This window comes from Olea europaea, chromosome 21, assembly GCF_002742605.1.
Source record: "Olea europaea var. sylvestris chromosome 21, O_europaea_v1, whole genome shotgun sequence".
In the NCBI taxonomy this organism is placed as follows: domain Eukaryota; kingdom Viridiplantae; phylum Streptophyta; class Magnoliopsida; order Lamiales; family Oleaceae; genus Olea; species Olea europaea.
In genome coordinates this window covers 12819530-12833592 of record NC_036257.1, presented here as the reverse complement: position 1 = coordinate 12833592, position 14063 = coordinate 12819530, and the positions used below count along the sequence as shown (strand labels likewise).

Genomic DNA, 14063 nt, shown 5'->3' with positions numbered 1-14063 from the left:
AAAAAAAAAAAAAAAAAAAAAAAAAAAAAAAAAAGCTGCCCACACATAACCTTCTATGCAATTTTCTGCTCCACTTTACATCCTGCCTTGGCCATTCTCCTCCAGATTTGACTATTCCCAATACGGAAAGAAACAGCTGAAGGGTGGCAGCCTTTACAGCATTTCTCTTTCATATAGTTACTTAGCCCATAAGGATGTTTGTATTCTAAAGCACCACCAAAGTTAATTTTGGACGCTGTAATAAGATCTTTTAGGTTGCAAAAGCCAGCTTCTTTTTATTCAACTGAGCGGCACACCTTGGGCCGATCACCCAACATATCCGTGATTGCTCCGTTTTATCTCGCAAAAAGAAACCCTCAGAAATACCCTCATTTTGGTTTCTTTACTTGTAGTGCTTTGAAGCTAACACAGTTTGTGGAATAACAATAGTACCCATGGGTACAGAACTTTTGTGTCCATGCGGTCAATTTAGCTAAAAAAAAATTACATTAATCTGCCATAGAGATGAATGCATAAATCATCTTTGTATAATCTTACCTCCAAATAGACGAAACGCAAATTTTAGGCTGAAAACCCATCACTGATTGCACCGTTTTACAATGCATGATGGGGAAGTGCTTATGTACAAGGAAGCAGATTTTTCCGCAGTTAACAAGCTGCCCAGAAACTTGTTTGTAGTGGTTTACCAGCCGCATAATCTTGGATAAGGTGTTTTTCTGCCAATTAGTGATGATAACCACATCATGCTAAAGCCAAGTGCAATATAATTTGGTTTCCATCATTCCTATACCTGGCTGAGGGGTAGCATGTTCAAGCCATGTGAATTTCACATGGTTAGACATCATTTCGTGAGTATATTCTTTTTTGTATTATTGATATGTGAAGCTCAATTATGCAGAATCGTTCTTCTTTTCATTTGTATCACCATCTAGTTACTTTAATAACTGATATAGCACAAAATACTTTTAAGGACAATATGAAATATACAGCTAAATTCCTAATTTTGATGTTCTAAATTCCTAATTTTGATGTTCAAGTGTTGATTATTTTTTATCCAATTAGGCTAATATATAGGTTTGTGCACTTAGGTACATATCTACTTATCTATGGTGATACCTTGATTACTTGCTAAGTACTTCTTTAACAACTGTGAGATTGTAAATTTTGAATTCTCCCTCTGGTGGGTTATATTACTTGATCCATTTCATACTTAACCATCATATTCTTCTTTCTTTTACGGGGTAGGATTTTTTAATACCTTGTTAAATGTGTGTTCTAATGTATTTTGCCTTTTTTTTTTTTTTGGGCACAATTTGCAACAGGGAGCTGTTGGACTAGCAATATGGGTGCCCTCCGTGACAACTCGGACCAAGATCTCTGAGGCCTCAGATACAGAGGATTTGCCAAGAGGTTATTCTGTTCTTTCTCCTGTTGAAGACAAAAATGAAGTATGGAGACAAACTGGTGAAGGTAAAGATGTTGAACTTTCAGTGATTGGGGATTCTGGTAACCATGACCAAATGGATGCAGATACACTGCTGGAAGATTTAAAGGTTTTTGGCCTTCTTTCCTATTGGGAACCACATTATTTGCATTTTTATGATATCTATATTGTTTGTATTTGTTATTTGGTGTGTACTTCTTTAGGACAAAATGCGTCAACTGTATTTCTTGCTGTAATCAGGTTTCGCAGGCTATGTCAAGCAATTATTTGAAGGTCTCTCTGACCCAGACTCTAAAAGAGGCATTATTGTCTATGCGTGATGGTGAGCAGAAATGTGTCCTTGTTGTAGATGCTGACGATTATTTGGAAGGAATTTTAACTCATGGTGACATCAGAAGGAGCCTATATGAAAATCCGGGTCATGCTTCGAATGGCGATATGTCAAATCCGGATGTATATAGTCTCTTCAAATCACAATAAATTTTAGGTGCTTTTTTATCTGTGGCATTGCAGTGATTGTGCATTCCATTGCAGGTAAATACGTGTACCATTTCTTCTGTATGTACTCGTCGGATAAGTTATCGTGGACGAGAACGTGGACTTTTGATTTGTTATCCAGATACTGATCTGGTAATGGCAAAGCAACTAATGGAGGCTAAGGGAATTAAACAGTTGCCTGTGGTTAAGCGTGGAGAGGGTCTAAGAGAGAGAGAAAGAAGAGTAGTTGCTATACTTTATTATGATTCAATCTGGAACTTTCTCAGGTTTGTTTTTGGATATTTCAGTTAGTGGTTGCAAATGCATTCTTACTTGTCTCTCTCTCCACGCATACCCTTTTCTTCATGGACACTCGGATCTGAAAAATGTAAAATTTTTTCTTAAAGCGAGACGATGTTTGGTGATGTCCAAGTCAAAATCCATTAGTTTCGAGTCTGCTATGCTAGCATTCAGAAGATTCCCGTGTAAAATTTGCAGAATGAGGATGGTTTTATTTATTTTCCTTGGGGTGGGGGTGGGCGGACAATTTCTGTGGAATGCTCATCAGTGTCTTTTTTTTTTTTTTGAAAGCATTCTTTGATCAACTGAACTGGAATCTTATGATTATTTGTTTTCAATTGTATTGTGAATGATTTTCTGGTAACCTTTTTGTTTTTGTATAAAAGATTACAATATTTATTTGTTTATCGACTTCTGTTTCTAAATAATGATTTATTTACATATTACCTGTTTGGTTTTGACGAAGACTAGCGTGATCTAGGCAAAGTTTGGTCATAAAATCAGTGTTTGTTGTCTGTGTCCATGCATTCGCCCGTGTGTCAATTTTTAATTTTTGAACAAAAAATATATCTTTCTCCGTGACCCTTCTTCCTTGCTTTCTGCTGAAATACAAGGTCGTGAATGACGATAAGAAGGCTCTAGTCACTGGATTTATGATGTTGGGGTCTTCTGCATTTTTGTAGATGCTTTCGGAATTTTTTCTAATCCTTCTCTCTGTTTATGCAGAGATGAATTAAATCACGAAACAGCAGGCTACCAGCAGAGCAAAGAAGAAAACTGTGAGAAGGCAATTTTGAATGGCCAGTAGAGAGAAATTATACTGCGAAGCAAATTGCATCGAGTTGAGTGCCCAGATGAAGATTTTTCAAGTAAAGATGACATTTTTGGTCTGGGGTTTGTTATCAGAATATAGTACATATAATCTTTTGAGGGTTGAGTTGATCATATGGCATTCAAAATCGTTTACATGTAATTTAGCACAAGGTATCTTGTACATGATATATACTCACTCTGAGCGTCAAATGCATTTTACGAGGAATTAACAAATGATTAATTCCTTCTGTAATGCCTCCATATTACGTGGTCAAGAAAAGAGTGGAGAATTGACTTTTTTTTTGGATATATATATATATGAAAATGATGCTTGGAATCATGGAACGCTTAGACTTCTACGACTTTATGTAGCTCTCTAGGATTCATTATAGATTAAACACAAAATGAATAATTAATAACACAAAATGGAAAAGAAGACAATAATAATAAAAGAAAAGAATACAATTGACAGTGGTTCACTTTTAGGAAAAAGCTACGAGTGTAGGCTCATTTAACAGATTTCTTACAGGAATTCAAATTTGACTAACATGGCAAGATGACTAAAGACCGCTAGATCAATATTTTAAGGAAAAAAAAAAAAAAGGAGGCTGAACAATGAAGAGGGAACAAAAAAACCTGAGAAAGAGGGAAGCAATATTATCCGCCACCAAAATTTCCATATCCCCACATCTCCAAGAATAGAGAAACCCACCACCAAATCTCCATAACTCCGGCCAAGCAATCCGCAACATATATACTCCACATCTTTGGCCGAGCAAGAAGTGCGAAACCTTCAACTCCGACAACAACGAAAGTTGAGACGAATTCTCCACCATCGCCGGCCGACAGTCCATTTCTCCCAGCGAAAGGTCAGCCTTTTAAGCTTTGTTGTCGAGCATTGTAGCAAATTCTAGGATTTTAGTTATTTGGTCCATTTTTCCCAATAGCTATTTCGTCCATTTACAAATTTTACCTTTTTTTTTTTTTTTTTTTTGCTGAATGCAGCCACAGCACACAGGACTTTAAGCCGAACATGTAATAGAATTTGGCTATTAAAATCATCAATTGTCATAGAACTCACTAGTGATGGCAATTTACCCCGTGAATTTTTTTTTATTTTATAACATTAAAAGGTTAGGGTTCAACTTGCTTCAAATAGAAGAATGTGACATATTTTCTAGTATCCTCTGTTGCGTGTTGTCACTCCTGGCCAACCTACTTGGACGATGGCCCACTCATGGCGATCCACGTGGCATTCTTGCCGAGGTGGCACACAATGCCGAGGTGGGTTACATCCGAACTGCTTCTAGCCGAAGTCCATCTGCCGAGGCTCCTTTTTGTCCGAGGCCCATTAACCGAAGCCAGGCTGCAGGAACCTGGTGAGAGCAGCTGAGGCCCTCATTTGTAAGTATCATGACAAATGGCCGAAGCCCCGAAACTGATGCACGAGCCTCTGAACCGCAAAGAAACATCCTCCATGGTCACTTCTCCCAAGAGATCGCCTGCACAGATCTTATTCGAATGATTGATGGAACGTTTGTCATAAGCATAAATGTTAAGTCTTGTCGCTAGCATGGAGGCCCTACACAAGCAATAAATGTGCCGTAAGCTAGCAAGTCAAGCCCCATACCTAGGAAAAGATGTGTGAACTAAAGAGATGAGGCCACGTGCCACTTCATTCAAGGGCTCCCATTTCATATGTACTACTATAAATACTTCCTTGTGTAAAATCAAAAGGCTAATGCAAGAATCAATACAAAGAACTACATTTTACTCAACTCTTTCTCATTTTACTTGCAAGACACAAATCGAGTTTATACACATTTACATATACATTTATGAACACCGGTCGGTAATTATTGTACAATCGGATCACGAACAACCCGTCGGATTCTGAAAGTCACCGTCCCGCATCGTTGGACTACTCCCACGCCCTTTGAACCGCTCGTTTTAGACCGTCCACGTGTCTTAGCGTGTTGGACATTCGCCCACGCAAGCGCGGGTAGGACCAGCATCTGTTGGCTCACTTTTTGGGGTCAACAGATTGGCGCTGTTTGTGAGAAACCATATCATAACCATGAGCAACCTTGTGGTAAAAGCTTACTGAAAAATATTTGGGCAACCCCCCTTGAAAAAGGATTTGTTCTCGAAAAAGAACAGGAGGAACCCCTATCACTTGGACAAATCTGAGTTTGATAAAAGAAATATGAGCTCTAACGAAGATACCCCCTCTAGGAGGGTAAGAGAAAGCACGAATGTGCCTCCCCAGCAGCTCGACCGAGGCTCCACCACCACCAAACGAGAGGTGGAATGCGTGCGACAGCACGACTGTCAAGAGAAATGACTACCATGACAGCCAACATGAGGGATATTGCCAATCAAAACTTAGTCATGAGGGAGCTCATGGCCCAAATGCAAGGCCAGGGAGGCTTCCCCATTCCTCCATACGCCCCCCACGGGCACTATCAGCAAGAGGATGAGGTTCAGAGTCATAGGACTGCCTCACCAGACTATGGCCGAGGTGGAAGCCCGTTCGAGAAGGAAGTGGGAGTCGACATTTCCTCCAACTATGCTTCTGGCCGACCCACCGAGGCCCAAATGAGCCACGATGATTTCCACCTCCATATGAGCAAGATCCAAGACACAGGAGAGCTGGCAGTGTTTTTGACAGAATCAGCCCCGTCGAACCGAGGCTCAGTCAACAGCAGGCTCAGCAGCCTCGGACGAGGCCACAGCCTCCACCTCCAATGCCCCAGCAGCCAGAGAGAAGGCATGAAAATGACCCCAGCGCTGCCTCGCAAAGGAGGGAGGAAGAGGCTAGGAACCGGCCCAGACCCTCTCACCAGCAACCAAGGTACGAGGCCGATGACTACGATTCTGATGAGCAGCAGAGGTCCTGTGACTTGGATGATGATGATGAGAACCTGCCATTCTCAAGAGAATTAAGGAATGCCCAGGTCCTGAGCCACTACGTCATGCCAAAAATACCAAAGTATGACGGGAGAGGCGACCCGGAGAAGCACCTCAACGCTTACAAAACTCACATGAGCTTAAGGGGTGCCACCCCAGCCGTGAAGTGCAGGGCTTTCCACTTAACCCTCAGTGGAGCGGCTGAAATCTGGTTTAGCAGGTTGCCACCTGGGAGCATCCGAAGCTGGCCCGAGTTCAAGAAAACATTCTTGAAGCGATTTGCAGTAAGCAAGGAAGGAGAGGCCCCCATCCAGCGTCTCCAAAACATGAGACAGGCACATGGGGAGTCCCTAAAGAACTTCCTATCACGCTTCACCGATGAGATGACTTACTGCGTACAAATCACAGACAGAGAAGCACTATCTGCATTAAGGGGAGGCCTGAACATGAACACCCTATTCTGGAGGGATGTACAGAATCAAGACCCCACCACCTATGACGCCCTACTAGAGATGATGAGAAGGGAGATAATCAATGAGGAATTGATTGAGCATAGGAATAGGGCAAACAGAGGCCTCCCACCTTCTTAAATGTAACGAGGTAGGGGTCTGACCTCCCACCTCATGGACTACCAGATGAACCAGACCGGAAATGAGAACTCTGGACAAGCACTGGCCACCACAACTCTGAACGCGGTTCTTACCTTGGCATATGAAGACGTCAATCCAATTGCTGACCCACATCAGATGGAGGCCCAGCGGGGACCACGCAGAGGGAGAGGCCGAGGCCGAGGCTTTGCACCTAAAAATAGGTCCAATCCGAACCTCCCAGGATACTGTCTACACCACAGGTCCTACGGGCATGACACCGCGGATTGCAGAGACTATGTACATCGCTCCCAGCAGGAACCCACCAGAGATAGACATGATTCGCCCCAGGCGAACAGGCGCCCGTCCAGGCACGATAACCGACGTGGGCGTGAGGAGGCCGCTACCCGTCAAAGGGATGAATCCCCACAACGAAGGGGCATGATGCAGAGAGGCCCAGGGAAGGGCGTAGGCACCGAAGAAATCGACACGCTCAAGATGAAGCCCTTATCCACGAGGTGGATACCATATTTGGAGGCCCTTATGTTGGTGGCGAAACACGAAACGCCAAAAGAAATTATGCTCGGGAGGCTAAACACCCCCCTTTGACGAGTTACATTGTGGATAATAGCTCCCGAAGAAACCAAGTATCACCCATTGTCTTCACCCAAGAAGACGCCAAAAGAGTTCATTACCCCCATTGCGATGCGCTTGTGGTGAGGGCTGTCATAGCCCGGAATGGGCTCAAACGAATGTTAGTCGACAACGGTAGCTCCGTCAACATCCTGTTTGGGTCCGCCTTTGACAAAATGATATTGGACCATCAGTTGACACCCACCACCACTCCATTGTACGAATTTACCGGAGATAGCATCACTCCGAGGGGAAAGATAACGCTGGCAGTGGAAATGGGAGAATCTCCTCAAACTACGATGAATTTCATGGAATTCCTCATAGTTGACAGCCGGTTGGTTTACCACGGAGTCTTGGGCAGACCAGCCCTAAAGGAATTAGGAGCAGCCACTTCCATCCACCACCTATGGATGAAATTCCCGACAGAAAATGGGGTGGCAACGGTGAGAGGTGACCAGAGAGGCTCGAGAGAGTGCTATCTAAGCTCCATTAAGAAGGTAGAGCCCCGGGACGTCCACGTGATCATGGCTGATGTGGTCATGGCGGATGTCCCAGGTGACGCTCCTGCTGAACAAGAAGATGTTGATATGATTGACGCACCGCATAATCCCGAGGTGCTGATTATTGGTGCGATTGACCCCGCATAATGGAACATGAGCCTCAAGCATCCCTTGTAGAGGAACTTGAGAGATTCTCGGCCGACCCCCGAAACCCTTCGAAGGTGCTGAAGGTAGGCAAAGGCCTATCTGACATTTTGAGAGAAAAGATTAAGGACTTCCTAGGCAAGAACGTTGACATCTTTGCTTGGAGGCATGAGGACATGGTGGGCATTGACCCCAAGGTCAGTTGCCACCACTTGAAGATTGATCCTAAGGTTGCCCCGCATAGACAAAAAAGGAGAGCCCTCAACCCTGAGAGGTATGAGGCCCTGAAGGAAGAGGTTCAGAAGCTCATCCAAAATGGCTTCATCAGGGAGGCCACCTATCCGAGGTGAGTTTCCAACCCAGTCCTGGTTAAGAAACACAATGGCAAATGGAGGGTATGCATCGACTTTACCAACCTCAATAGAGCTTGCCCGAAAGACAGCTTTCCGCTTCCAAGGATTGACCAATTGGTAGACTCCACGGCCGGACACGAGTTGTTGAGCTTCATGGATGCATCCTCCTGCTACAATCAAATCCCCATACATCCGGCCGATGAAGAGCACACCTCTTTTATCACAGATCGAGGTCTCTATTGCTATAGAATGATGCCCTTCGGGTTGAAAAACGTCAGGGCAACCTACCAAAGACTCGTGAACAAAATGTTTACTGACCTCATTGGCAAGACAATGGAGGTCTACGTGGATGACATGCTGGTAAAGAGTTTAGAAGCAGAGGACCACATAACGCACCTCAACGATACCTTCCAAATCCTCAAAAGGTACAGGATGAGGCTCAACCCGCTTAAATGTGCCTTTGGGGTGGCTTCCAGCAAGTTCTTGGGGTACATGGTCAACCAACGAGGAATCGAGGCCAACCCCGAGAAGATTGATGCTTTGTGCCAGATGAGGTCCCTCAAAAGCCAAAGAAAGTGCAAAGCTTAACTGGACGAGTGGCAGCACTTAGTCGCTTCGTCTCCAAAGCGACTGACAAATGCCTCCCATTTTTCAAAGTGCTCAAAGTTGGGAAGAAATTCCAATGGACTGAGAAATGTGAAGAGGCCTTCCAAGGCCTAAGAAGGCACCTGGGACAGGCCCCCTCCTCTCCAAGCCAAAGCCCAGTGATATTTTGCAATTATATCTGGCCGTCTCCAATGAGGCCATCAGTTCGGTTCTGATTCGAGAAGAAGAGTCCACCCAACTCCCCGTCTACTATACGAGTAAAGCGCTCCTATTGCCGGAAGCCCGTTATCCCGATATGGAGAAGCTCGCTCTGGCCTTAATCACGGCCTCCAGGAAATTGAGGCCCTACTTCCAAGCTCATACCATCCATGTACTCACAAATTTTCCCCTGAGGCAGGTACTCCAAAAGCCCGATGCTTCAGGAAGACTATTGAAATGGGCAGTGGAACTAAGTGAATTCGACCTTGTTTTCAAGGCTAGGGCAGCCATCAAGGGGCAAGCCTTAGCTGACTTTGTGGCTGAATTCGCCAACCTACCCGAGGTAGATGCAATTATGGAACCTATTGAGCCCCCCACGTGGAGCCTCTTCGTCGATGGTTCAGCTGGGGAGACCGGCTCAGGTGCTGGAGTGGTCCTCATCAGCCTCGAGGGTCACAAGCTCACCTTGGCGGTGAGGTTCGAATTCAAAGTCACCAATAATGTAGCGGAGTATGAGGCACTCCTTGCGGGCCTCAGACTAACCAAGGAAATGCAAGTAAAGAGGCTACTCATCAGTAGTGACTCCCAGCTAGTCGTTAGCCAGGTCAATGGTAACTTCTCAGCCAAAGACAAAACGATGGCCTCCTATTTGAAAACGGTGATGAACCTCATCCCGTCCTTTGAAAAGTTCGAGTTAATCCAGATTCCTCGCATCGAGAACACACACGCGGATGCACTCTCAAAGCTTGCTAGTAGCAAAAACTCAGCTACTCACAGTAGTGCCTATTAGCACCTCCTCCTGCCTTCTACCAAGGCCCATAATGTCATGTGGGTCGCGGGAACTCCATCCTGGATGCAACCGATCATAGCATATCTAAAGGACCAGGTGCTGCCCACCAACAAGAATGAGGCTTATAAGCTAAGGAGGAGGTCGGCCCACTTCCTCTTCATTGATGACATTCTTTACAAGAGAAGCTTCTCCTCTCCACTCCTATGATGTGTCGGAGGAGGAGAGGCCACCTACATACTAAGAGAAATCTACGAGGGAGTGTGCGGCAACCACTCCGGAGGCCTATCCCTGGCACAAAAAATACTGAGGCAAGGGTACTACTGGCCTACCCTGAAACGGGATGCCCTCGAATTTGTACGAAAATGCGATAAATGCCAACGATTCTCTCCCGTGCAAAGACAACCATCACAAGACTTGACTGCAGTCTCCAGCCCCTTGCCTTTCACAAAGTGGGGCGTGGACCTCATAGGTCCCCTACTTAAGGGTAGAGGAGGTGCAAGTTTCGCAATAGTGGCCATTGATTACTTCACAAAGTGGGTCGAAGCTGAACCACTGGCGAAAATCACAGAAGCTAACACTTCCAAGTTCCTATGGAAAAATATTATTTGCCGGTTCGAAATTCCCTACTCGATCGTCTCGAACAATGGCAGACAGTTTGACAATAAAAGGGTCAGACAACTATGTGAGGAGCTCGGCATAAAGAAGCACTTCTCCACACCTCACCACCCTCAAGCAAATGGCCAAGTGGAAGCCGTAAACAAGACCATCAAGCACGTCCTAAAAAGGAAGCTTGATGTATCCAAAGGAGCTTGGGTTGATGAGCTGCCCCAAGTACTTTGGGCAATCCGAACCACCACTAGGACCCCAACCGGGGAGACCCCTTTTCTCATGGCATATGGGACTGAGGCGATGAGCCCCGTGGAAGTCGAACTCCCATCTCCACGACGTCTGTACTTCAGCGAAGGAACTAACGACGAGCTTCGGAGGCTCGACCTTGATTTCATTGAAGGGAGAAGAGACGACTCCCAGCTTAAGCTCAGTACCTATCAAAGAAAAATGACAAAGCACTTCAACTCCAAAGTCAAGAAAAAGTCATTCCGAATCAACGACCTTGTACTCAGAAGGGTCTTCCTATCTTCAAAAGAACCTGGTTCCGGTTCCCTAGGCCCAAATTGGGAAGGCCCATACAAGATCAGAGAGGAAGTTCGACCTGGTACCTACTGGATTGAAGACATGGACGGCAAGGCACAACCCCGTCCATGGAACATTGAGCACCTCAGGATCTATTATCAATAAATTGTACAAACATGCTGGATGACATTTCCCAGCCTTTGTAATGTTTCTATGGTTCAATAAAATTCATTGGTTAGATCAGCGTGTCGTACTGCGTCTTCACCTCGGAGGAGAGGCTCGGGACCCACCTTTGGGCTACCTTGCTTGAACTCCGAGGTGCTAGCACATGCCTCCCTTTGGCCTTGCTGAACGCCAAGGGGAGAAGCCTCAACATGGTTGCACCATCCACCATGTCTGGGATGCGTCTTCACCTCGGAGGAGAGGCTCAGGTCCCACCTTTGGGCTACCTCGCTTGAACTCCGAGGTGCTAGCACATGCCTCCCTTTGGCCTTGAACGCCAAGGGGAGAAACCTCAACATGGCTGCACCATCCACCATGTCTGGGATGCGTCTTCACCTCGGAGGAGAGGCTTGGGTTCCACCTTTGGGCCACCTCGCTTGAACTCCGAGGTGCTAGCACATGCCTCCCTTTGGCCTTGCTGAACGCCAAGGGGAGAAGCCTCAACATGGCTGCACCATCTACCATATCTGGGATGCGTCTTCACCTCGGAGGAGAGGCTTCGGGTCCCACCTTTGGGCCACCTCGCTTGAACTCCGAGGTGCGAGCACATGCCACCCCAAGCCTTGCTGAACGCCAAGGGGAGAAGCCACATCCGCTACAGTCCGAGGCTCGCACAGTTCGTCTCCTTAAGTTATGTTCATTTGCTTAAGTTCGAGGCTCCAACAATTGAAGTTATGTTCATTTGCTTAAGTCCGGGGCTTATACAGTTCATCTCCTTAAGTTGATCATTAGCTTAAGTCCGAGGCTCACACAGTTCCCTAAGTTATGTTCGCTTATTTCAGCCCGAGGCTCATACAGTTGACTGATTGAAGTCAAGGTACCAAGTTAAAGTTATTTAGTTCGTGCTCTTATCAACTTCCAGTTCGTTTATTTAACGAGGCACAAAAACTTGGATAAAAACAATGAATGGAGAAAAACATTATATTAATCTTCAAAAGGGATTACAAAGGAGGGCCTCTGGCCATTACATTCAATTTACTGAAAAGGAAAACCTAGTCTAAACCTGGCTTGATGACGGAGGTGCTTCAGCACTTGGGGCTTTAGCAACTTGGGCATCAGTAGTTGCTTCCTCTGCCTCAGCACTTGGTGCTTCAGCATCAGCTGCCTCACCACCTTGCACCTCCTCAGCTGGGGTCTGAGGAACCTCATCCACAAATTCAGACCTGAGTTGAGTCAGATCCAAGTTGGGATACAGCTCCTCCGCCCGCTCCATCACCTCGACATAGGTGAAGTTCCTCCAGTATGCACTGAAGCTCTTATATTCCTCGGTTGTATGGAAATTGGCGATGTACTCCTTTACCGCCTCCTTCCCTGCAGTTCAGGCCTCTTCCCTTGCATAAGAAGCATCGTCCACGTACCACTTTATCTGGCCCTCCAGATACATATAAGCGTCCTGAGCACCTGTCAAGGAGAGGTTTGCCTTTTCCAGGGCCTCAGCAGTCACCTTTTGGTGCTCATTGGAGACCTCCACCTTCTTTGTTAAGGAGGCCACCTCGCACTGCAACTCGTATACTTCCTTTTTGAGGGCCTCGATCTGGGCCAGTGCAGACTCAAGCTTCGCCGATTCTTTAATCTTTTGGGCCTTGGCTTCCTCAGCCTCAGCCTTGGCAGCTTTCAGCTCCTCTGCGAGGGAGGCCATCTTCCCCTCCGAAGCTTGGGTCCTTGTTTGAAATTCACTAAGGGCCTCCCTGCATTCAAGTGCGAGGCCAAAAGTCTTGACGCTCTGGCTCACTAATGCCCTCGTCAGATCAATGGCATCGCAAGAGGAGGCGTGCAGCTGCCACCTTTCTGTACAGAACTTGTAGAAGTTCTCAGTGGCACTTCGGATCTCTTTAGGGAGAGCCTCCACCAAGGCGGGAGCCAGTGCATCCTCCCTCCCAGCCAAGAAGCTCGGAGACTTCCCTTTCTCACGAATCGGCTTTTGTTTCGCAGCCTCCTCCTCGGCAGCCTCCGAAGCGTGCCTCGCAGCATCCGTCCTAGCCTCATCGGCCTCTACCTCTCTAACCATCTCAATTTTGATGGCCTTTGAGGCGGCTGCAAGCAACTTTGGCTCGCTAGTCTGCTTTGCCTCATGGGACACAGAGGTCCCGAACTTCCCAGCCGAGCTGGAAATATGCACCAGCTTCCTCCTTTTTGGCTCCTCAGGGACCTTCTCCTTCCCCAGAGGCTCCTTCGGTTTCTCCTGCCTCTGCGGTGTTGCCTCCTCAGAGGCCCGTGGAATACAGTCCTTGGACAGGCTTTCAACCCTGCCTCGGACTTCCTTCGCCCCACTGGAGCTTGGTTTCAGAGGCCTCGCCTTCACAGTAGAAGTGGCCTTCAGAATGGAAGCCATATCTGGAGCTGGGTACTCCCTCTTCTTGAATTTATCTGCACAATACAGTAGGTCAGCATCAGTATCAGAACAAAAGGACAAGAAAATAACGGCTCCTGTCAATCAAGTGGTCGAAGTGGCGAAGCTTCAGAGGCCTCCTGTAGATGTCCTCTATCACCTCGAACTCCTCGCGGCTGAGCTCGAACCTCGTACTACTATCTGCAAAAGAAGTCCCAACAGTTAGACAAATGCAAACCTTGGCTTCAGAAAACAATTAGGGTCTAGGAGACTCACGAGCTTCGTAGTACTGGGTCGGCACGGTGCAAGTAAGGGCTTTGTCCCCCTCCACTACTTGCCACTTACCTCGCACCCAGAACCAAGACTCCTTCCACCCCTTAATAGAGGAAGGAAGTCCCACCACAAAAGGTGCGTGAGCCCCCCAAGGCGTGAGGTAGTACCACCCCTTAGACTCCTTCCCAATCACCCGAGGCTAGAACAGGGTCATAAATACATGAAGAGGCATGTCCTCCCCAAGCGACACTTCCTTCCACAGGAAGTACAAGCAGACCAGCTGGCTCCACCCATTCGGCAGAACCTAGGTCGGGGACAGCATAAAGTTCCTAAGCACCGCCCTGAAGAAGGGG

The 14063-nt window shown here is 46.5% G+C and overlaps 1 protein-coding gene across 3 annotated transcripts in view; it reads left to right on the top strand.

Annotated features, from left to right (window-relative positions):
- LOC111370730 (chloride channel protein CLC-f) overlaps positions 1-3332 on the top strand; it is an 11752-nt gene extending 8420 nt beyond the window's left edge. The window contains exons 6-9 of one of the 3 annotated variants that reach the window (XR_002698489.1): positions 1323-1553; positions 1685-1766; positions 1979-2208; positions 2948-3332. Coding sequence is in view for 1 of the 3 variants with exons in the window: in XM_022992576.1 (XP_022848344.1) it covers positions 1323-1553; positions 1685-1897; positions 1979-2208; positions 2948-3029 (756 nt within the window). In the remaining 2 variants the exon portion in view is untranslated. Of the gene's footprint in view, positions 1-1322; positions 1554-1684; positions 2209-2947 lie in introns of all 3 variants that reach the window. The other 2 variants (XM_022992576.1, XR_002698488.1) reach the window with 2 other exon arrangements.
- Positions 3333-14063: the final 10731 nt, after the last annotated feature.